The sequence below is a fragment of the Bos grunniens genome, chromosome 13 (genome assembly GCF_055505025.1).
Source record: "Bos grunniens cultivar Pamir isolate PY7600 chromosome 13, Bosgru_T2T1.0, whole genome shotgun sequence".
NCBI lineage: Eukaryota > Metazoa > Chordata > Mammalia > Artiodactyla > Bovidae > Bos > Bos grunniens.
In genome coordinates this window covers 56,917,300-56,942,579 of record NC_141177.1, presented here as the reverse complement: position 1 = coordinate 56,942,579, position 25,280 = coordinate 56,917,300, and the positions used below count along the sequence as shown (strand labels likewise).

Below are 25,280 nucleotides of genomic sequence, written 5' to 3'. Positions count from 1 at the left end.
ACTTATGTCATCTCAAATTAATGATGATCAATATTCCCTTTGGCTTGCTATAATCATTAATGTAAAAATGAGCAGGACCATTGATATCAGCTTTGAATAGAAAATACTGAAAGAATATATTTCCAATCATAAATTTTATTTAGATTTTTACAGCATGCATATTTGCCACTTTGCTTTCTTTATTTTTAGTTTTTTAAAAAGTTATTTCAGTAAATATTATAACTAAAAATAATATGTATATATAGAAAGAGAGCAAATGATAAAGCAAACGCAGTAAAAGGCTAGAAAAGGATACATAGAAGTTCTTTGTACCATTCTTGCCACTTTTCTGTTAGTTTGAAATTAGTTCAGCATAAAAAGTGGCAAAATTTCTTTTTTCACTTTAATAAATGTACTTAATTCACCTCGAGTACTGATAACATGCAAAATCACAGATTTTCAACGTGTAAGGGTTTTCATTCTCTCTTAGAATGAATAACTTCTCAATGGTTTCTTTCCACATGGGCAACATTTTCATGAATATGTACACTTATATGAGCAGTTGGTGAGTAAGAATTCTTTTACTAAAAGACAGATGTCAGGGAATAAATGTATATGTGTGGCCTCTTTCCCCCTGCAAATGTTCTGTCAACAACACATTCATTTATCTATTAAGTTTTACAACACATTCAGGCAGTGTCAACATTTTGAAATGTTAAAACCAGAAGAAACCTAAGTAGATCATTTATACAGTTCATAGATACAAATGACTCCCTGCGACTTGCCCAGTGTTACAGGCTGATTAAACAAAGCCAGGACTGAATCCAGATGTCTGATACCCATCCAAGCATCTTCTCATTAACAAATAAAGTTGAAAAGAACCAGGAACCGAACAAAGTATTCTCTCATACAGAAGAAAACATGCTCCATCTCATTGAAAGAAAGGAAGAAGGAAGAAGGGAGAGAGGAAGGAAGGGAGGAAAAAGAGAGAGAGAGAAAGTATTTTCAGATGAAAGGCCAAGGAGAGTCAACCTACATCAGGAAGGAAGGACAGTGAAGAAGATGGTAGCACTGAGGCAGGTGGCAGCCGCAGCAACAGAGACTGTGACAGCGGGACATCGTAGAGGCTCCCGAACAGGAAGGATACAGATCTCGTAGATGCAACAACTGGAAAAGAGAATATAGAAAAAACAGAGGAGCCCGAGGATGTAACTTAAAGGTTGAAATGGAAAGGCAGAGAGCATTCTTCCTGTGCCCTAAGGGCCTGGATGTCTCAGTGGTAGAGAATCCTGCAGTGCAGGAGCCGCAGGAGACGTGGCTTCAATCCCTGGGTCAGGAAGACCCCCTGAAGGAGGACACGGCTACCCACTCCATGTCTCTATTCTTGCCTGAAGAATCCCATGGACAGAGGAGCCTGGCAGGCTACAGTCCATAGGGTTGCAAAGAGTCGGACACAACTGAAGCGACCTAGCATGCATGCAGAGGACAGGACTGCTACCTTTTTCTTCTTTATTTCTACCTTCCCTGGCCCCACGTACCCCTAAATATACATGGCTCTATCTGTTAACGGTAGCCACCCTTCTACGCTGCTGTGTGAGTCTGAGGGCAGTGTAGGAATCTTGAGTCTCTCCTGGGGTGACATTTTGACCCAAAATATTTAAGCTTGCGGTGTAGGCCGTAGCTGTGGATGCATCTTCCATAGCCTTTCTACTCTGTCTGTCCACACCTCACACTCAAAATTCATTGCAAAACAAGGAAATCTTATTTCAGGCATGAAGTTTTCTAACACAACTTCTCACTTCCTTTCTCCTTGATATGTATTTAGAATGATCCCTTTTTCAAAAGGAATTTGGGGCACCTGAACAGAGTAGGGATTTTATATGCTGAACAGCTCAGCTTTACTGTAGTTAATAACTCCGCCGGGGACTTCCCTGGTGGTCCAGTGGCTAAGACTCTGTCCTCTCTGTGCAGGGGACCTGGGTTCAATACCTAGTTGGGGAACTAGATCCCACATGCCACAATTAAGACCCAGCACAGCCAAATAGATAAATAAACATCAAAAAAAAACCCTCTAGTCATCCTCTTTGAAGGTATTTTTAATATACAGGGCATAACAGAGGACTTTCTGAGTAGTTATATGGGCTACATATTTCCACATATACTTAAAAACACCAATGTTTTGAGATCATAACAGCTATAAGAGTACATAACATGTTGTTTTAGGCATAATCATTTTACTAAGAGCGCTTTGTAAATCCTAACAGCATTTTTTTTCTCCGTCATGCTGGAGATACTAACCAGTGTCTTAAAAGTCTCAGTCCATTGTTTTCCAAGTTCCTCATCTCTGCTCTGTGTAACCTGCCACCAAAGCAGTCAGTGGATTTTGACACAAGCAAATAGAAGTGAAAAATGCATTGGTTTAGACCTTAACCTTGCACACTTTCGGCAGAAAACACACAAAGCCTCTTTGAACTTTGCAGTTGCCATTTAAGCTATAATCTGCTGTCAGCATAATGTGCCTGACAGTCAAGTAATTCTAGGTCTGTGTACATCTCTCAAGGTTACCTTCCAATGAAAAAGCTGTGAAACTTCATTTCACAGTTTCCATTTTTTGTAAGTTTCCATTTTTTCGTACTGGGTAAACTGGACGTCTTACAGGTGATCTACCTTTCAGAGCAGTGGGTTCTGCCTCATTTTTATGTATTAAGATTTTGTTGTATTTAAAAATACATGTTTATTTTTTTCCTGGTGACACTCGAACTGTGATTTTAATTTTATAAGGCTCTACAAGCAGTGGTTAAAAGATTTGCATATTAAATGCCCCACCTGCCATGGGCTAAATTCTTCCACCAAGATCCCAGATAAATTCTCTTTCTCAGAACCCCTTGAAGTACACTGTACATCAGTTCAGTTCAGTTCAGTTGCTCAGTCGTGTCCAACTCTTTGCGACCCCATGAATCACAGCACGCCAGGCCTCCCTGTCCATCACCAACTAACTCCCAAAGTCTACCCAAACTCATGTCCATTGAGTCAGTGATGCCATCCAGCCATCTCATCCTTTGTTGTCTCCTTCTCCTCCTGCCCCCAATCCCTCCCAGCATCAGAGTCTTTTCCAATGAGTCAACTCTTTGCATGAGGTGGCCAAAGTACTAGAGTTTCAGCTTCAGCATCAGTCCTTCCAATGAACACCCAGGACTGATCTCTTTTAGGATGGACTGGTTGGATCTCCTTGCAGTCCAAGGGACTCTCAAGAGTCTTCTCCAACACCACACTTCAAAAGCATCAATTCTTCGGCGCTCAGCTTTCTTCACAGTCCAACTCTCACATCCATACGTGACCACAGGAAAAACCACAGCCTTAACTAGACATACTTTTGTTGGCAAAGTAATGTCTCTGCTTTTGAATATGCTATCTAGGTTGGTCATAACTTTCCTTCCAAGGAGTAAGCATCTTTTAATTTCATGGCTGCAGTCACCATCTGCAGTGATTTTGGAGCCCCAAAAAATAAAGTCTGACACTGTTTCCACTATTTCCCCATCTATTTCCCATGAAGTGATGGAACCACATGCCATGATCTTAGTTTTCTGAATGTTGAGCTTTAAGCCAACTTTTTCACTCTGTACATAGCCCTTATCTAACCTGTGTTACCTTGCATTTTAGGTAGTTATTTACTAATCACTTAGTTTATCTTAAATCCACTGGGACTTCATTTTAAACATCTCTATCATCCATCACAGTGCTTTATTATAAAGTGTTCAATGAAAATATTTATATTCAAGAATATATTATTGAATATATTGAATAAATATATATATGTATATATTCAAGAATATATTAAAATAGTAATGAAAATAGCATGTGACTTGAGTTTGTGAATGGAGAACGTTCTGCCCCAGACAGTGATTATCTGTTATACTTCCCCAGCAATAGCTGCTTTAGAACCTGAGACCTGGTATGTACCTTCCATGTAAGTGTCTCTAAGAGTCGGAGGTCAGAGGTCATCTCTTAACAGACTGCAGCACTGGGGGTGGGGAAGGACGAAGAGTGAAGGCAAAAGTCACAGAAGCAGAGCTGCAGCATGCTTCGTCCCTTTTGTAAACTAGATTATCGGCATCTATGTTGTGCTGGTACTACCATCTTCCAGTAGTTATTGTTTATTGTTTTTATTTTATGCATTTGACATTACAGTATGCTGCTAAGTCGCTTCAGTCGTGTCCGACTCTGTGCGACCCCATAGATGGCAGCCCACCAGGCTCCCCCGTCCCTGGGATTCACCAGGCAAGAACACTGGAGTGGGTTGCCATTTCCTTCTCCAATGCATGAAAGTGAAAAGTGAAAGTGAAGTCGCTCAGTCGTCTCCGACTCTCAGCGACCCCATGGACTGCAGCCTACCAGGCTCCTCTGTCCATGGGATTTTCCAAGCAAGAGTACTGGAGTGGGGTGCCATTGCCTTCTCCGGACATTACAGTATACGCAACCACAAATGGTTACTAGTGTACCAGGTATTTTTACTTTGTTAGATGGAGATTGTTACTTCTATTTAGTAGATGAAAAAATGGACGTCTAAGAGGAAGAAAACTCCGAAGGACAGGTGGCTAGTTAAGTGGCAGAGCCCAGATGGGAACCTGCATGTTCTTGGTTCTTCATCCATCAGTGGCTCCTGTGACCCACAGTTGTTCATCCCAAATAATGCAAATGTCATCATGATTGAAAAGTGATGTTCTTGAGAGATTGCTGAAGTTAGATAAAAGGCTGAAATTGGGGGAAATGTGACCCTAAGATATACCTAATTAATATTCTGTCAATTCTTGAGGACTTCCCTGATAGTTCAGCGTTTGGGACTTTGCCTTCCAATGCAGGAGGTGCCAGTTCCATTCCTGATCAGGGAGCCAAGATCCCATGTGCTTCACAGCCAAAAAACCAAAACGTAAAAGCAAGCAATATTGTAGCAAATTCAAAAAAGACTTTAAGAAACAGTTCAGGTCAAAAAAAAATTAACAGAAGAAATTATGTAACATAATTTTATTACAGCTCACTAGCAACATAGTCCCCCATGTCTGGAAAGCTTGAGATTCTAATAGAGGGAATTCTAATACATGGAATAGAAACTTTTTATGGCTACCCTGAATATCAACAGTGCTGACTTTAATGAATTAGCACATCTGGAGAGAGAGAAATAAAATGATACCCTCAGTTTAAGGGCAAGGTCATAGGGAGCAATTTTTTATATGTAGAGCAGAATTTTAGGTAATTTCTGCCAGTTTACATATTGTTCACAAAATTTTAAGTATTTCTGTGCCTGTCATGTCCCATTATAGAATGAATACCTAAATGAAGATATTGATGCTAGAGTTATTGAATATGAAGATAACCGGCCTCTCCTAGACATGTTTCTGCAGAAGCCAATGGGTTTACTGTCCCTCCTTGATGAAGAAAGTAGATTTCCCAAGGCCACAGACCAAACTCTTGTAGGTGGGTTTTAAATTCAGTATGTCTAAATAGTTTTCAGGTAATGCAGTCATGTAATTATGAATGTTTTTTTTTTATTATTTTTAAAGTTAGTAGAATATTGCTGTGACAAAGACTGGACATGTAACTTTAAAGAAGAGGCTTTTGATCTAATACCTGGACCAGTGAATGTTTATAATAGGGTGAAATATTTAGTGATAAACAAATTTCCATATTCAACTTCACCTTATATTATGGTAGAGCCCTGACTATAGGATTTTATGTTAGAAATGACCCTAGAGATCATCCAGCCCAAAGTTAGAAATGGAAGGGCAGGGCGAAAGGACAGCTCTCAAAATGGAAAAGAGATAGATGGAAAAGAAAATAACCCCAAAGTTGTGGGGAAATCATTTCATACTAGTCATTTGATTTTGATGTTAAAATGTACCTTCCATGACATGAAATAACAGAGATCTTGTGTTGGTAAAATTATTGTAGAACTTCCTTTATGATCCTATTGTGTTTCCTTTGTAATCAATAATAACCTATAGCTCCTCTTAGAGAAAAGAGAGACAAAATACCAAATGTCTAGGCTCATGGTTTCACATCCAGTTGTGTTTCACAAAGCTCTCTGGACAATCTCAAGTACTTGGTTTTTTCTTTCCTCTGTTCTTAGAGTGTGGTCTCTAGACCGGGGACATCAGCATCCCCCTTGGGAACTTGCTAGAAATGTTAATTCTTGGATCCCACTCCAAGACCTATTGAGTCAGAAGCTCTGGAGGTGGGACCCAGCAGTCTATTTTAACAAACCCTCCAGGTGATTCTGATGCTTGGCAAGGTTTGAGTACTGCTGCTCTGCAGTAGCGGAGAAGGCAATGGCACCCCACTCCAGTACTCTTGCCTGGAAAATCCATGGACGGAGGAGCCCGGTGGGCTGCAGTCCATGGGGTCGCTAAGAGTCGGAGACGACTGAGCGACTTCACTTTCACTTTTCACTTTCATGCATTGGAGAAGGAAATGGCAGCCCACTCCAGTGTTCTTGCCTGGAGAATCCCAGGGATGGCGGAGCCTGGTGGGCTGCCGTCTATGGGGTCGCACAGAGTCAGACACGACTGAAGCGACTTAGCAGCAGCAGCAGCAGCTGTGCAATAGTACCATTCCATTACTGTAATCGTAATGGAATGGTAAAATTCATGATCTTGAGTTTTACCTTACCATTTATAATTATATTACAAATCTACATGTAGTAGTTATATAGAATTTTCAGTTTTTTCACGGCACATTTTCCATTTTATGGTGAAAGAGAAGATTCTATCAATCAGTATTTTTTGAGACATTCCAACATGCTTAATCTTGGAGTTAAATTTTTTTCTACAGAAAAATTTGAAGGTAATCTGAAATCACAATACTTCTGGAGACCTAAAAGAATGGAGCTTAGTTTTGGAATTCACCATTATGCAGGAAAGGTAAGAACTCTGAAGCACTATAACTGAGATTCTCTTTAGTCTTTTGTTGAATAATAAAGCTATGAAAATTTTGGCCCCAAATATTTACAGATAGTTATAATGAGATAAAGAGTCCATCTTTCTGATCCTAAGATCTGGCTTGGGCTGCAGTTGGCTGGCAGTTTTCCCTTCTTTTAATGATAACTGGGAACCTTTTATATAAATTGCCTTCTTCAGACTTGAGATGCTTCTCTGTCCACTGCAGCCTTTGTCTCTCCTCCTTCCCAACAAGAGAAGGTACCAGGCAGAAGGTATGGCCAGATAACTGAGCTGATTAATTAGATAGGATTAGCTTATGGACTGGCATGCAGTTAGAGGAAGCAATGTTTATGCACTGACGGATACACTTTCCTATACCAGAGCAAACCTCAGATATGTTGTCCTGCGCCCAGAAGACGGTTTCCATTCCTTCTGTAGAGAATAACAGATCTTTCACTCACAATGATGTTATAAATATTGGAGGACTAAGAAGATATTCAAATCAAGAAGGGGAATTCATAGAAATACATAAACAAATAGAATAACGGCTAGAACCCTAAGAATTCTAGTCTAATAGAACTTCTGTGTCAGTCAACATTCCAGACTTTTGTCATTGAAAGCAAAATCTACCTTAAATATTTTAGTTATAACCTTTCTCATGATTTTCAGCACACGATTTTATAAATAAGTCTCCTTTAAAACAATCATTAAAGATTTCCTATGATTTTATCCAGTTGTTTTTAACTATATTAGTCTTCTGGGCTGCCATAACAAAAATACCTCTGGCTGGGTGTCCTAAACAATAGAAATTGTATTTGCTCACAGTTCTGGAGACTAGAAGTCCAAGATCAAGGGGCCAGCAGATCTGGTATCTTGTGAGGCCTCTCTTCCTGGTTTGCAGGTGGCTGCCTTCTCTCTATGTTCCATTTAGCCTTTTCTCTACGTACATGTAAGGAAGAGAAAGAGATCTCCTGTGTAGATATCCTCCTTTTATTATAAGAACACCAGTCCTGTGGGCTTAGGGCATCACCTCTTTTAACCCTCATTACCTTCTAAAGACCTTGTATCCAAATATAGTCATATTGGGGGTTAGATTTGCAACATACTAATTTTGGAGGGATGAAATTCACCCCATAAAAACAACCACATTGAACCACCCTACCAAAATCTTGGGGTTACATTGATATTTAAAAATCTTAACATTATTTAGAAGTGCCAGAAACACTAAACACCCACAGTATATGTAGTCCCTGCTACTGTGGAGCAAATTCTATAAAGGCCTTTTCACTGCAGGCAAATCAATTATCATAGAAATGAGAATACCTTTCTGGCCCCAACCCTCCAAATAGAGGTGGGAAACACACAACATTTCCACTATAATAAGTGGGAGGAATCAACCCTTTTTGATCATTTCCACCCAAATAAAATCAGTGAGGCACAAATTTGTCTCTGAAAAGAGATAGTGTAAACCTGAAGAGGTTCACATTTCTAAAGTTGTAAAGGATTACCATTATAAATCTTTGTGTAGCTGTCACTCAGCACTGAGTAAGCTGTCTATATGTATCTATTAATGTGGGCTTCCCAAGTGGCTCAGATGGTAAAGAGACCGCCTGCAATGCAGGAGACCCGAGTTCAATCCCTGGGTTGGGAAGATCCCCTGGAGAAGGGAATGGCAACCCACTCCAGTATTCTTGCCTGGAGAATCCCATGGACAGAGGAGCCTGGCAGGCTACCGTCCATGCGGTCACAAAGCGTCGGACACAACTTGAGTGACTAACACTTCTACACTTTCACATCTATTGATAATGATAATGATGATGGTAGTGAGGACAAGGGTGATAACATTGATTGTGACAGTGTTTGTAATGTACTTTATCAACAGGTCGTCTATAATGCAAGTGGGTTCTTGGCTAAAAATAGAGACACTCTTCCCACTGATATTGTGCTTCTTTTGAGGTCATCGGAAAACAGTGTAATTCAACAACTAGTCACCCATCCTCTGACAAGAACAGGTAAGCTGAGGCAATTTCCTTCCATTTTTTTGTATGTGTGGGTTGGATTTTAGTTTTATAAGAAGCTAGGTTTCCAGTAAAGTGTTTGAAGCGCTCACCAGAAAGTTTGGTGGTGTTTGAGCTTCTCATTAGAAGAGTACAGTCACCCCCAGAGAGTTTAGAATTATCTGCTGTGTCAGGAGTGGGCAGCATGGGATGATGCTTCGAGATTCCACAAGTTTAGTGAGTTCTGCCTTATTGATTAAAAAGTCACATGCTTTTGTTCCAACCAACTATATAATCTTTGCATTTGCTTTTAAGTACAAAAAGTGTAATTCGGTTTGTTTTTCTTTATTGGAGTTTAACATTATTCTCTGCACTTCATTTTTTATAGTTTGAGTTCTAGTTGAGATATAATTCAACTATGGTTTATAGTTGAGGCATAACTGACATAGAATAAGCAGCACATACTTAGACAGTAAAATTTGATGAGGCCTTGACATACATAGACTCCTGTAAAACTATCACCACAGGTAATAGTGAACAAGTTCATTATCCCCAAATGCTGTTTCCTCTTGAGTCTTTATTGTCCTTCATTCCAGTCCTTCATGCCCCTATCCAATTGTTTCAGCATCATTTGTTAAAAAGATTATTCTTTTCCCTAATGCATTGCTTGGGCATCCTTGGAGAGATAGAGAAGGAAAGAGAGACTGTTTATTTCTGGGCTGTATTGTGTATCACTGATATTTGTCTGTCTTTATGCCAATAATACACCTCTTGATTGCTGTAGCTTTATTAAAATTTTTGAAATCAGGTAATATAAGTCACCCAGCTTTGTTCTTCTTTTCCAGAGTTGTTCAGGTGTGATTATAATTCCTTTGCCTTTCCATGTAAATTTAAAATGGAGTTTGTCAATTTCTACCCAAAATGCTGGTGAAGCTTTGATTGGATTGCCCTGAAGCCATAGATTAGTTTGGGGATATCTGCTATCTTCATAATATTGAGTCCTCCAATCAGGGAGCACAATATGCTTATTTTTCAAGTCTTCCTTAATTTCTGTCAGCAACATTTTGTAGTTGTCAGTGTACAAGTCTTGCATGTTTTCTGTCAAATTATCTGCTATTATATCACATTCTATGCTCTAATAAATGGTGCTTTTTAGTTCAAATTTTGTATGTTCCTAGTATATGGAAATTGGGGGCAGGAGGAGAAGGGGACGACAGAGGATGAGATGGCTGGATGGCATCACTGACTCGATGGACGTGAGTCTGAGTGAACCTCGGGAGTTGGTGATGGACAGGGAGACCTGGCGTGCTGCGATTCATGGGGTTGCAAGGAGTCGGACACGACTGAGTGACTGAACTGAACTGAGTATATGGAAATCCATTTGATTTTTGTGTATTGATCTTTTGCCCTGCAGTGTTGCTAAACTCATGTTAGAGTAGCTTTTTTTGTAAATTTCATAGGTTCTCTACATAGATGGTGATGTCATCTGGGACTAAAGTGTTTGCCCTTTCTTTTTCATTCTTTTTATGTTGTGTTTCTTCATATTGCCTGGTTCCACTGCCCAGAATCACAGATGCAATGTTGAATACAAGTAGTAAAAGTGAACATTCTTGGCTTATTCCTGATCGTGGAGGAAGCCATCAGATTTTCCCCATTAACTATGATATGTTAGCTATATGTTTTTCATAAATGACCTTAATCAGGAGGAAGTTGCTTTCTGTTTCTAGTTTGCTAAGTTTTTATCAAGCATGCATGTTTGAATTTTGTCAAATGCATTTTCTGCATCTACTGAGATGATTATTTGTTTTTACTTTGTTTTGTTTTTGAAATTTATAAAAATGGTGAGTTGCATATATTGGGTTTTGAACATTACACTAACTTTAATTCCTGGGAAAATCTTGACATGGTCATGATGCATTTGACTATGTATTGCCAGATTCAATTTGCTAACCTTTTGTTAAGAATTTTTGCATCTATGTTCATGAAGAATCTTGGACTGTAGTTTTCTTATAATGTTTTTTTCTGATTTTGGAATCAGAGTAATGCTGGTCTCATAGAATGAATTGAGAAATAATGCTTCCTCTTCAATTTTCAGGAAAAATAGGGTGAATATTAGTGAGTTGCTCAGTTGTGTCTGACTCTTTGCAACCTCATGGACTATACAGTCCATGGAATTCTCCAGGCCAGCATACTGGAGTAGGTAGCCTTTCTCTTCTCCAGGGCATCTTCCAAACCCAGGAATCAAACCCTGGTCTCCCGCATTGCAGACAGATTCTTTACCAGCTGAGCCACAAGGGAAGCCCAAGAATACTGGAGTGGGTAGCCTATCCCTTCTCCAGCGGAACTTCCCAACTCAGGAATCGAACCGGGTCTCCTGCACTGCAGGCAGATTCTTTACCAACTGAGCTATGAGGGAAGCCCCCAGGGTGAATATTATTTGTTTCTAAATGACTTTGTAGAATTCATCAGGGATGTCATCTGAACCCGAAGGGTTTTTGTGTGTATGTACACGACAAGGCTTTTAACTGCAGATTCAGTCTTTTGATAAATACAAAGCTATTCAAGTTATTTTAATTTTGAATTAGCTTTAGAGTAGTTTTATCTTTTAAGAAAAATTTCTGTTTAATCTGTGCTGTCAAATTTATTGACATAAAGTTGATAATAATCTCTTATTATCCTTTTGATATTTGTAGATCATGAGGTTATATCTGTTCTCTCATTCCTGATATAAATAACTTGTGTCCTCTCTCATTTTATTTTTGATAGATTTTCTAGAGATTTACCAATTTTGTTGATATTCTTGAAGAACCAACTTACAGTTTCATTGATTTTACCTATTGAATTTTTCATTTTATTTTATTGATTTCTTTTTTTTTTTTTTGCTTTTGTCTTATTGTTTTCTTCTTTTTCCTTTGGGGTTTATTTTGTCTTCAAATTTCTAATGTGAAAACTTAAGTCATTGATTTAAGAAAATGTCTTCTTTTCAAATATAAGGCTTTTTAAAAATTTATTTATTTTAATTGGAGGCTAATTACTTTACAATATTGTAGTGGTTTTTGCGATACACTGACATGAATCAGCCATGGGTGTACATGGGTCCCCCATCCTGAACCCCCCTCAAATACAGATTTTTAAAAGCAATTAATCTATCCTAATTAATGTGCTCTTCTCACTTTGTATATTCATCATGCTTCCAAGAAATCTCTAAGTAGGTGGTCATTTTTTCCCCAAGTAAATTTTCTTTTCCAAAACTTTCCCTGGTAATCGTAAACAAAAACAAAACAAAAAAATCCACTAAGCATAATTCCCAAAGCTGCCCCTCTGACAATGCTTGGTCCACTCACCTGTGTCCAGAAGAGTCTCATTTCAAGAGTCACCTGTGCAGAGACAGTTTCAGCCCAGCAGAAAAGCCACGCTGTCACCCCAGAGCTTTTCCTGAAGTGATGAGGGGAGGGGAATGAGACCAGAGCAGTGACACCGCCAGCCACAGCCCAGGCAGGGTTCCTTCCTGCACCCTTAGCTCAGAGCCAACCTTCCACAGCCACCAAAAGACAAAAAAAAGGGGGGAAAATTTGCCAAAACACAGCCTGTACTTATCGCCTAAAAGGACAAAATTAACAGTCTTCCTGAAGTGACACTGAATTCTGGAGATATTTCAGACACTTCTCCTAGGATGATACACTCATGGATCGTAGGTTGGTTGGTGTACTGTGCTTGGTGGGGGCAGTGGGAAGGGTGCGGAAGGAGTGAAAAACAGCTAACATTTCTAGGCACCCACCTCACACCAGACCCACTGTCATGCCGTCAAAATCCCATGAGGTGGGCTTTATCATCCCCATTTTATGGACTCACACTGTGACTCGGAGACCAAGTAAAGAATCCACAATTTAAGCACTACAGCTGGAACGTAAACTCAGGTCTTCCTGGCTTCAAAGGACATAATATTTTCACGACACCACGAGTTTTCATAACCTCGACTGTGTACAGTTATATAGCCCAGCACCAGGCACATATTTCTGAATGTTAGGTTGAAAATGTCCTTTGCTTTCAACCATGTTTGATTTGCATATAATTACTTCATGTGAATTAATGATCCATATGATTTTTAAGGTCCATTCTAAAGCTGACGTTTGCATTAAGGAAAAGCTCAGGGGATTTCTCTAGCAGTCCAGTAGTTAAGACTTTACCTCCCAAAGCAGGGGCTGCAGGTTTGATCCCTGATCGGGGAGCTAAGATCCCAGGTCCCTCGTGGTCAAGAAACCAAAACATAACATAAAAGCAATATTGTAACAAAGTCAATAAGGACTTTCCACATAAAAAAAAAATCTTAAGAAAATCTCAGGTGCTATTTAAAGCACACACACAAAGAAGCAGATTGCTTCCTTTGTCTTAATCACCCCATATCTTGTAGCAGGTAAAAGGAAATCTAACACTTACCTCTACTTTTTATGTTTTTTAAGCTGGAAGTTTTACTTTTTTTCTGAATTTAACACTAGCTATATATTTTCGAATAATATTATTTAATTTCTAAGTGTCTCAATGACTAGTTAACCAAGCATGCATATTGTGGGAAGGGCAATTCTTATTTTAACTTTCAAGTGGAGGAAACCTTGTAGCCGTTAAAGATTCTAAAGAATTTTCTCTACATTCCCATAGGTAATCTGCCACATTCTCAAACTAAAAACATAATAAACTATCAAATGAAGACTTCAGAAAAATCAATCAACCTGACAAAGGTAAGAAAATGTTTTTCATGGCAGTAAGTCTAAGAACCTAACCTCCTCATACAACGGCAGTATCTGTATGAGAAGGCTAAACAGCCTTTCCCTTCATTTTCTCTTTTTGATCTTTCTTTTCTACTTCAACAGATATTGTTATGTTCATATTACTGCTTGTCACTTAAATAGTCATGCATTTCTGATATAGTCCAAACTCCTCTTTTATAATTGGTTTTAATGTTACTCCAAGACCAACTAAATATGTATTAGCTAAAGTCAGAGATACTCACATCCCATGGAAAACTGATTAAAATCCCAATGAGACTGACAAAACAATTACTTTAAAGTAAAAATTCAGCGTTTTGTCATTTTATGTATGTAAAAGGGTAGACTAATGAAGGTTCCATGTGCTCCCTGTAGATCGTAAAGTACAACAGATGCTGAAGCATCACTGTCTTTCTTGGTCTTAGGGTGAGACTGGAGAAGCCACTCGTCATGCCAGAGAGACGACCAACATGAAAACACAAACAGTTGCATCCTATTTTAGAGTAAGAGGTGACATTATGATATGTTGTGCTTAAGCATGTTATTTATTCTAAATTATAGTTGCCAGTTAAAAGTAAGTAACAAATATCAGAATGCTATTAGCAAAGAAGAATTTTTGTTGTATTTCATTTACTATCTGTTAGATATAGGATATATTAGGTATTGTCAAAAACCTATGGATTGGTTTACTTTGGTATTTTATCAATAAAATTATTGTATATTAGATCAGTCTTAAGGGAGGTCCACGGCAAGAGGAGAAGGGGACGACAGAGGATGAGATGGCTGGATGGCATCACTGACTCGATGGACATGAGTCTGAGTGAACTCCGGGAGTTGGTGATGGACAGGGAGGCCTGGCGTGCTGCGATTCATGGGGTCGCAAAGAGTCGGACACGACTGAGCGACTGATCTGATCTGATCTGATAGCTTGGTTACAATTTTTCCATAGAACCAAGCACATTTTCACTAGAATAAAGCCTAAAAAGGTTTATCATTCAATGATATGATAACCATCAATCCTTCTTCAAGACCTGAATGATCTTAGGGTGGACAGACATATGGGACAGGGTCAAGCATTCATCTCCATCAATACCTCCCTTTACCTGGATGAGCTGAAAACTTCAAGAGAAAAATAGAGCCAGTGTAGACATGGGGCAAAGAGCAGGGACACCAGGGAAACACAGTAACGTGCCAAGGAAGTGATTCACTGTGACCTCAGCGTGGAATCAAGGTGACTTTTCTTCCTGGGACAAGATGGGAGATAGCAAAGAAAAGAAGCCCTTTGTTCTCTCTGTGTGCTGGAGAACCTACCCTGCCTTCATTACTGGTTCCTGGTCTTGTTTATATCTTCTGATGAAATGGTAATTAACCAGGCAATGAAAATGAATAAGATACCACCTAAAACTTAGAAATTATTGATTCCATGTAACATGGAGGGAGAGGAGGAAATTGGGTTAAATTTACTCTGTGTTCAGTGAATAAATCCAGTTCTCAACAGAGTCATGAAATACTTTTAAAAATAACTAGCTAGCTTTATTAAATATTTTTTCAGGTCCTAACCTTGTAGCAGACTGTGTGTGCTTAATCACCTTTGAGTATCATCTCATGCATTTATATGCTGAGTATTTCATTTGCTTCAGGTACATCCACCTTAGAGCAGGCTCCAGCACAGCTGAATGAGAGTATTTACAGCCAGATTATTTCTTTTGCTTTAAGTGAGTTATGCAAGGCCATTATCATACCACTGTTGCATCAAACACTGTGTGTATGTTAAACCATTCATTCATAAAGTTGTTTTGTACCTCAGGCTGCAGTGAAAATGGATATATTCCATATAGTATGTAACATATTTTAAGTATGTAACATATGTATGTTTTCCATACAGTATGTAACATATTTTCAGTTATTTTTCATTCTGCAGAGAATGAACATAATGTAGCACTCTGCCTTGGTCCCTAAGAAACTCTGATGCCAAAGTTTCAGGGAGCTCTTGCTCAGAATGCCAGCAGACACGTCCATCACACTTGTATCTCTAGTGCCTGAAAGATGTGGGACTAAAGTGATCATGACTCAGTTTAGAGAGTGAGTCACTTTCATTACTCACTTTCATTACAGAGAAATGTAATGAAAAGGCCCCCACAGTGTCAGAGCCCAGCTGTTTGAAGAAACTCACAATTGGGTCTCAGTGCCCATGAGGAAGCCATGCAAATCCAGTGCTTTGTCAGTTGCCCACTTCTAGGATTTAGTTTGCACTGGCTTCATCACCCAGGCTTGAAAAGTCCATCAGTAAAGGAGATTCAGCTAGCAACAGCTGTCTCTCTCCATATATTCAACGGTTGTGATTCTGGTCTTTGACATACTGGAGTTGATGTTTATTTATTTATTATTATTTTTTTTTACCATCTTAACATTTTTAAGTGTCCAGTTCAATAGTGTTAAGTACATTCGCTTTGTTGGGCCACCATCCATCCCCGTAACTCTTTTCATCTTGTAAATCTGACAATACCTATAACTTTCCATTCTCCCCTGCTCTAGCCCCTGGCAAACCTAATTCTATTTTGTCTTTCTTATTTTGACTACTCTAAGTGGAATCAGACAGTATTTGTCTTTTTGTGACCTGCTTATTTCACTCAGCATCATGTCCTTAAGATTCATCCATGTTATAGCATATTACAGAATATCTTTCCTTTTTTAAAGCTGAATAATACTCCTGTTGGTGCGTGTTGAATTTTGCTTATCCATTCGTCAGTGGCTGGACACTTGGGTTGCTTCCATGTTTTCGCTGTTGTGAATAATGCCGCTGTGAATGTGGGTGCACAGATGTTTAAAATATTCACAACCTCGAAATTGAGAGTTATGCTTTACTCAGCGGGAATTTTTAGGACTTCAAGCCTGAGAGATAGCATCTCAAGTAACCCTGAGAGAACTGCTCTGAAGAGACGAGGAGAGAGCCAGGGTATATAGAAGTTTTCCCAAAAAGGGCAGGTAGTCCGAACATCAAAAGATTATTGTTAAATAAAACCGGATATCTGAAGTTGAGGAATTTAGCTCTTTTCTGTGTATAGGAAGATGCAAGAGTCTGGGTTCACTGAAATTATTCCTTTGATATGCACTTCACCTGTCTGGGGCCAATATTCTGTTTATTCACATCTTGAATTTTCTCATGACTTACTGTAGGGAGTGGCTGCAGTATGATGGCTGCTAGATGGCAGGTGTTCTTTCCTTCCTGAGTTCCCTCAGGGCTCACCAGCTCACCATCAGTGGTGGCTGCAATTGCTAATGACTGTGTTTACTGGTATGGCAGGAAATATTCCATTTCTCACTAGTTTTCTGAGATTCCACTTTTAGTTGAACCATGATTATCCTACTGTGTTGCTGGCTATCCAGCAGTTGGCTGCTGTTTTAATAAGGTATTGCTGCAGAAGACAGTTTTCATATCTGTCTGATTAAAATATTTCTAAAATAAGAAAATCATCAAACCAGAGCAGATTAGAGTACCTAAGTACCTAATGGATTTGCTTGTTTTTATAACTGTCTTCCCTGGGGAAGGGCATGGCAACCAACTCCAGTATTCATGCCTGGAGAATCCTTTGGACAGAGGAGCGTGGTGGGCTACAGTGCATGGAGTCTCGAAGAGTCAGCCATGGCTGAAGTGACTTAGCACACATACACAGAACTGTATCTTATATATTAAAGTGCATTAACTTCTCAGTCCTTGTTTTAACCTAGGAGATGATAACTGACAAGGGCTTTGCACTTTCTTAGAAAAAAGAAAAAAAGAGCTAGACAAGGGAATTAATAGTATAAGGAGGAAACCAAATTGTGTGCCTAAATATTGTAATTTGTCAAGTTTCCCTGAGAGGATATAATGACTTCCAAACAAACTATATAAAAAATAATATTCAGGGCCTTTCCAGTCCCAAGCACCAGCCTTGAAATTAATATGTAACATTTTCATGTTAATTGAGCCTATTAATAAAAGTTGTGGTAAGAGAAAACAATATTATCTATTAATTAAAGTTGCCTTAAGAATTTACAGGAAACCTTTTAATATGTACATTCCTAGCTATTGCTTCTACATTTTTAATAGTAAATATCATAAATATAGTGTATTTTAAAAAATATACTATAAATACAATTTTATTAATGCATATGTTAATAAAAATTATATATTACTGTATAACACTCAGTTTTCAGATTTTATTCTTATAATTAAAAGAAAGATGTGCAGGCTGCTAAGCGTTTATATGCTATGCTGGGAATTTTATTTTTGTTGCAAATTACAGTATTCTCTGATGGATTTGTTATCTAAAATGGTGGTCGGCCAACCTCACTTCATCCGCTGCATCAAACCAAACAATGAACGTCAGGCAAGAAAATATGACAAAGAAAAGGTTGTGCTCCAGCTTCGCTACACGGGCATTCTGGAAACAGCAAGAATCCGAAGGCTGGGATATTCACATCGGATACTTTTTGCCAACTTTATAAAACGGTGTGTGAACTTCTTTTTAAGTTTCCTTGGACATTTTTTATAAAAATTCTTGAGAAGAATGATAGGAAACAGAAAGAAAATGACTCAGATGTTCTAGAAAGAAGGCACGAAAGTGACTGTGTATCAAAAGAGAAGGTAACTCTTAATAGGGGCTGGAATTGTCTGTTGTCAGCTGGGAGACGCAGGTAACACAGGGAAATTATCCATTGTGTACACGAAAGCAGGTAACCCACATGTTCTTGAGTTTCAAATTTCAAATTAAAATTTGACCGTATCATCACACTTTTCATTTTTCTATAGAGTTTATCTTTAACTTGCTTAACTATCAATGCTAATGCTAAGTCACTTCAGTCGTGTCCGACTCTGTGTGACCCCATAGACCCACCGGGCCCCCCTGTCCCTGGGATTCTCCAGGCAAGAACACTGGAGTGGGCTGCCATTTCCTTCTCCAATGCAGGAAAGTGAAAAGTGAAAGTGAAATCGCTCAGCTGTGTCTGACTCTTAGTGACCCCATGGATTGCAGCCTAACAGGCTCCTCCGTCCATGGGATTTTCCAAGCAAGAGTACTGGAGTGGGGTGCCATTGCCTTCTCCGTAACTATCAATATAAATAACATTAATATAATCTTAAGTACCCTTAAACTTAAGTGACTATTTTTATACACATGGCATTGTGCTAAATATTATGGAAGACAGTGACTTTTTTTCTTTATTGTATTGTAAGCACAATAACCAACTTTTAGTATATTAGAAATCAAAAGGAAGTTGTGATTATCTGTACTTTTTTTAAGACTCACTAGACCTTAAATGTGGCTTATGGATTTTTTAAGATGAAGTTCAACAGCTAAAAAAGCAATTATGTGCTTGGAATATACTGGAATTAACCTAATTTAGTCTTAAGAGAAGTACCATTAAACGTCAGTGACTATTTTTATACACAAGGCATTGTGCTAAATACTACAGAAGACAGTGAATTTTTTTTTCTTTATTGTATTGTAAGCACAATAACCAGCTTTTAGTATATTAGAAATCAAAAGGAAGTTGTGATTATCTGTACTTTTTTTAAGACTCACTAGACCTTAAATGTGGCTTATAGATTTTTTAAGATGAAGTTTAACAGCTAAAAAAGCAATTATGTACTTGGAATATACTGGAATTAACCTAATTTAGATTAATATTTTCAAAATAATGTTACGTCCATTTTTTTCTTTTTTGTATGGTACCTGTTTCATAAGGTTATTTGTGATGTTAAATGTGACAGCATATTTATTTACTTTTTGGCTGTGTGCCATGGAGGAGCTTAGTTCCCCGACTGAACCCATGCTCCCTGCAGTGTAAGCATGGAGTCCTAACCACTGGACTGCCAAGGAATCTCCTTTTTTTTTTTTTTTTTTAAATTTCTCTACCTGTATCTAGTCTTGTGGCCCAGACAGTAAAGAATCTGCCTGCAATGAAGGAGACCCAGGTTTGATCCCTATTTGGGAAGATCCCCTGGAGAAGGGAATGACTATCCCCATTCCAGTACTCTTGCCTGGAGAATCCCATGGACAGAGGAGCCTGGCAGGCTACAGTCCATGGGGTCGCAAAGAGTCAAACATGACTGAGCGACCAACACTTTCACTTTCATATCTAGTCTGGAACAGTGAACTGTAATACTTACTTGGTCCTCAAAAATGAACAATCCAGTTAGGATTCTCAGAGCCATAGACGTGGAAAGTTAGTGAACAGTGCAGGGTAATAAATACCAAGATCCAAAGAGACGGTTTGTAGTGTTAGAGTTTAGGAAAGTGAAGGATGATCTCCATGAAGGCTGATAGAGAGAATATCAAGAATAAGTGCTGCACTGGGATCTGGTGGGAGGCATGGTTTATGGAGAAGACAGGAAGGGGCCATCTCTGGGTACAGGTTGGTGCTCCGAAAATCAGAGGGACGTGGGTGAGACTGGCTCAGCAGTGTGTGTTAGTGAAGTGACAGGAATGATAAAGATGGGATCAAAGGGGAAGACTGGTCAGGTTAATGTTATGAAGAGAGAGCCCTGAATGCTAGACTAAACCAGTAGTTTCAAAACTATCCATGGTTTTACAACATGGACTGTAGAAGAGCTGAACCTATTTTCTTGATGATTCTGTAGTTGATGTATTGTATTACTTATTTTGGAGACGGAAATGGCAACCCACTCCAGTATTCTTGCCCGGAGAATCCTATGGACAGAGTAACCTGGTGGGCTACAGTTCGTGGAGTTGCAAAGAGTTGGATATGACTGAGTGATTGAGCATTACTTATTTGGAAGGTCAGAAGTGAGAATAAGTTTTTAAATATGTTTCCAACCCCATGCTGTTACAGAATAGCAAATTACTACATGATAAGTGAATAAGGGGAAATTATTTTTTCCTTATTCACAAAAACAATTTCTGGAGAACATGTGAGTAGTTGTTCTGAATCTAGAAAGCTCCAGAAATAAAGGCTAATAAGCCTTTTCTCTGTCATAAATTTGAAAACTGTCATCCAGATTAGCATAGACTCTTAGGAAGGCAGGACAGTTTGTAAAGGCCCTGTGGAGGTGTAAATAGGACTAAATAACCCTCCCTGTCCAGCCTTATCCTTTGACTAACCCTCCTTGTAAGATGGAAAATCATCAGACCCTTTGTCCATTCTGTTATGGATAAACTCTTCTATTGTGTGACAAAGAGATAATCCTAAAGGAAGACAACACAACATGAACTTACTTTGCACAAGACACTGGGTTTTTACTGTAGTTATTTCTAATGAGCCCTTACACTAAAAAGCTACTGAAGTTGGATCCATTTTTCCACCAGTCACTGATGCACAATTGTTTGGCTGTCAGAGCTCTAACACAAATAGAATTTAGCGAAGGGAGAGGTACACATGCTTTACAGTGAGAAAATCCAGATTTGAATCCCAATTCTGCCACTCATACTAAATGTGTGACCTTGTTCAGCATCACTTGAGTAACATTCGAGCTTCAGTCTTCCCATCTGTGGATAAGGGTGATGATGTTAGTTAGCATCTACTGTATAGGTGGTTATGAGCATTGAATGATGCAATATTTAGGAAGGCTACAGATAGAACGAAATGTAAACAATGCATTTCAGCTACAACTATCTTCATTATTATTTTTGCTTCAGTCCCAAACTCCCCAAATTACTTAATACCTCCTGTGCTGTGGTCTCAAATGCCACCATATAAACCTTGAAGTGAACTCATAAAACCAAAGTAGAGTCAGTATGTTGGCTTTAAATCAAGAGGCACAACAAAGCACAAGCTGGTTGGATACAGTGAGTGAAGAATAGGGGAGAATCTAGGATGACATGCAGATTCCTAGTTTTAGAGCCTTTTTAAGAAGGGTAAAGAATCCGCCTGCAATGCGGGAGACCTGGGTTCAATCCCTGGGTTGGGAAGATCCCTTGGAGAAGGGAAAGGCTAGCCACTCCAGTATTCTGGTCTGGAGAATTCCATGGACTGTATGGTCCAAGGGGTCACAAAGAGTCAGACACGACTGAGCGACTTTCACTTTTAAGAAGGGTTGACATCATTTGCGGAGATAGGCACTAGCAGAGGAAAGAAAAGGTGATGCATTTTGCTGAGTCTAAAGTGTCTGTGGGATAAGCAGGTGGGGGTGTCTAGCAGGCAGCCAGGAGTAATGTGTTTCCTGTTTATGAACACAGGGCTAAGGATGTATGTATAGGAAGCATCACGTATAGGGAACAGTTAGAGCCATGCATGTAGATGAGACACACATGGACAGAGCTTAAAAAGAAACAGAAACTCAGAAAAATCTAACATTTAAGCAGCAAGTCTCAATATGAGGCCTGTTGAAGAGACCGAGAGGGAGAAGGAAAAATGGGAGGCCAGGGTGGGATGGGAATGTAGGGGACACAAGGAAAGAACACTTAGGATTCAGATGGAAAAAAACCGGCAGAGGCTTTATCACTAAAAGATCACACGTTGGAAAGGAATCACTGAAGTGGAAAACACAAATTGCGCAAGTAGTCAGTCTGGAATTCCGTTTACTGGAGAATTGTTCTAAGAAGCCTGAAGGACCCTCCAGGCTCCTGAGACCCTGAACTTTTACGAAATACTAACCAGCCCTTTCTCCCTTTCAAAGGTACCAGATTCTCTGCTACAAGTGGTGTGAAGAGCCTCCATTGAGCCCTGACACGTGTGCCGCCATTTTGGAAAAAGCTGGTCTTGATAACTGGGCTCTTGGGAAAACCAAAGTAATGTTTTCATGTAATTTTCAAGGGAAAAAAGTAATACTTATAGTGGATGTATGGAAAATTACATATTGCAATGGTAGAAAATATCATGGCTTTTCATGTTATAGAATCTGTAGCTTGTAATAGGGAAAGAAAATTGATAAATTCATAAACATTTCTTTCTTCAGCAGAATTAGATATTTTGCTCTCATACAGATTTCTTTTAATAAATTCAAGAAAAATATATCTTGAAGATTTATCCCCGAAAGGGTGGAACGTACGAGTCCAGAAAATTTTTTATTTTCTCTGTTTTGTTACCACCAAATATAGTCAGAAAGCTGTTGAAAATCATAATGAATTCAGTAGGATTCTGTTTTTCTTTTTTCCTAATTCTCAAATCTGTTTCTGTTATAAACTTGAAATTTATCTGGAGTGAAATGTTATTACTAGACTCACTATAGGATTTGGATACTGGAATGTTTATGAATCAAATTTGAGAGCCTATGAGATCTTAGCTTATTTAATCCCTTAAAGAATGAAGTACAAAATCATAATCCATTTTGAATATGGAAGTAAGACGGATGGGTTCTTGGAAAAAGGATGTATTTTCTTCTCAGATATCCTCACAGCGTTACAAACAAGATGGAGATAAGGAGATAAACATGGTACCAGGTCCTGGGAGGACACTAAATGTATTATTGGGGAGGATGGAGAAAGAGCCAAGCTAAGGCAGATGTGCTCAGATTGACCACTGAAGAGTTAACTGCTATCAGCCACACCATAGATGTGGACTGAAATTCCACATTTGCCAAGAAATTTGTATTAGCTTCAGGAGGTGTGGGACAGGATTTTCATAATGTTCAGATGAATAGTTAGGCCTGTTAGTTATCTATTATATATATATAGTAATATCTATTTGTCAATCCCAGTCTCCTAATTTATCCCCCCACTCATTTCCTCCTTGATAACCATTAGTTTTCTACATCTGTGACTCTATTTCTGTTTTTTGAATAAGTTCATTTGTACTATATTTTTTAGATTCCACATATAAGCAATATCATATGATATTTGTCTTTCTTGTAACTGATTCACTTTGCTGTACAGCAAGAACTAATACAACATTGTAAATCAACTATACTCCCATAAAAATTAATTTTTAAAAAGACAAGTTAGTCCTGTAAAAATTTAGGGAATTTTAAAGTGTTTTATCTTATACTGAGTGTTCTCCATATTCAGTGATGTGAAGGTTGCTCAGTCATGTCCAACTCTTTGTGACCCCATGGACTAAGCAGTCCAAGGAATTCTCCAGGCCAGCATACTGGAGTGGGTAACCTTTCCCTTCTCCAGGGGATCTTCCCAACCCAGGGATTGAACCCAGGTCTCCTGCATTACCGGCAGATTCTTTACCAGCTGAGCCACAAGGGACGCCCGAGAATACTGGAGTGGGTAGCTTATCCCTTCTCTCGCAGATCTTCCTGACACTGGAATTGAACCAGGTCTCCCACCTTGCAGGTGGATTCTTTACCAACTGAGCTATCAGGGAAGTCCATATTCTGTATTCAGAAATCCATATTTACCTTAGTATTTAGTGAGGGGAATTTCTGAGCATTAGAAAGATTTTTTTTTAATCTGTATTTTTCTCACACCATTTTCTTTCAGATTCTCACAAAGATGAATTTTTATGGCTGAAATCTCATGATTTATGGTCTGAAACACATGCCTAACTTCAAATGGAGTTTTAACTTGTAAAAAGGCCTTTGCAGTTCCAGTTTTTCATGATATTTAAGTAGCATTTTAAAGCTATTTGTATTTTTCCACTTCACCTTTTCCAACTCATTAGGATGGATACAATATAAGAACATTTCTAATGTTGTGCAAAAAAAAAAAAAAAATGACCTTTTTAGATAGATTGAATTTTAAATGAATTGTCAACAGTAGAATGGACTAAATATATTAACGTCTAGAGTCTTGTAGAAATTAAAACTAAATTCAGTCAAGACCTGTAATGTTAAACTGTTGGCCCTTGGTGCCAAGCTTCAAAGTACTGGGAGAGTTCTATAGTTAGGGTCACCAGGTCTCATGACTCAGCTCTTAAATTTGAATTTAAGTGACTTTCTTAGTGGATTCAATCAACTCTCTTTGAGGTGATTTTCATTAATACATTCAACCATTAAAATAAAAAATATACCTTCCTGTTTCCTGGGGGAGGCTGAAAACTCTTAGTCTTCAGGCTCCCCTGTTGCTTTCATTCATTTTGATTTTAGAATCATTGAAAATCAGCCGTCTGGTCTTTACGGTGGCCACTGGGTCCAGTAAGAAAGTTGTTCATTCTCCATGGGGCCCTCTCTCTGCCTTATTCTCTCCGCTGACAACTCTGTGAGCGCCTGAGGGCAATGCCCCTGGTATCCTTGCAGAAAGTGTCCCTGGTACCCTTGCAGAAAAGTATGTAGCATAGGTCTCAATAAGCAATTGGTGAATGAACTCCTATAATTGTCCTCTCTCTTACACATTAGGTTTGTAAGAATTTTTAAGTTTGGGCAATTTAATTGTTTCCTTTCAAAATAGCATAAAAATTAGGTTTGCCCAGAGTATCTATTGCTAAAACCTTGATGAAAGAGTTTGATATCTTCCACTCATACTGGGTCATCCAACAAAAGCTGGATACCCATTGCAAAGAAACAGTATGATTGTTAAACTGTGTGACAGTGAAAGTGTTAGTCGTTCAGTCGTGTCAGACTCTCTGCGACCTCAAAGAGGGACTATCTTCAAACATAAAAATCTATAAGGTGATAGCAACATCCAAGCCAAAGAAGCAAAAGATAGTGATTTCCAAAGTCAAAAAAATATTTTGAACATAATCTGGTCTTCTGAGCACCACATGACTGTTTCATACCTGCATGC

General features: G+C 38.8%; 1 protein-coding gene across 1 annotated transcript in view; it reads left to right on the top strand.

Moving 5' to 3' along the window:
• The window catches only part of MYO3A (myosin IIIA), a 170,222-nt gene that overhangs the window by 114,761 nt on the left and 30,181 nt on the right, over window positions 1–25,280 (top strand). The window contains exons 21-27 of the mRNA XM_086331215.1: window positions 5,298–5,451; window positions 6,805–6,893; window positions 8,794–8,923; window positions 13,565–13,644; window positions 14,097–14,174; window positions 17,958–18,163; window positions 22,289–22,400. Coding sequence (XP_086187341.1) covers window positions 5,298–5,451; window positions 6,805–6,893; window positions 8,794–8,923; window positions 13,565–13,644; window positions 14,097–14,174; window positions 17,958–18,163; window positions 22,289–22,400 — 849 coding nt within the window. The remainder of the gene's footprint in view (window positions 1–5,297; window positions 5,452–6,804; window positions 6,894–8,793; window positions 8,924–13,564; window positions 13,645–14,096; window positions 14,175–17,957; window positions 18,164–22,288; window positions 22,401–25,280) is intronic.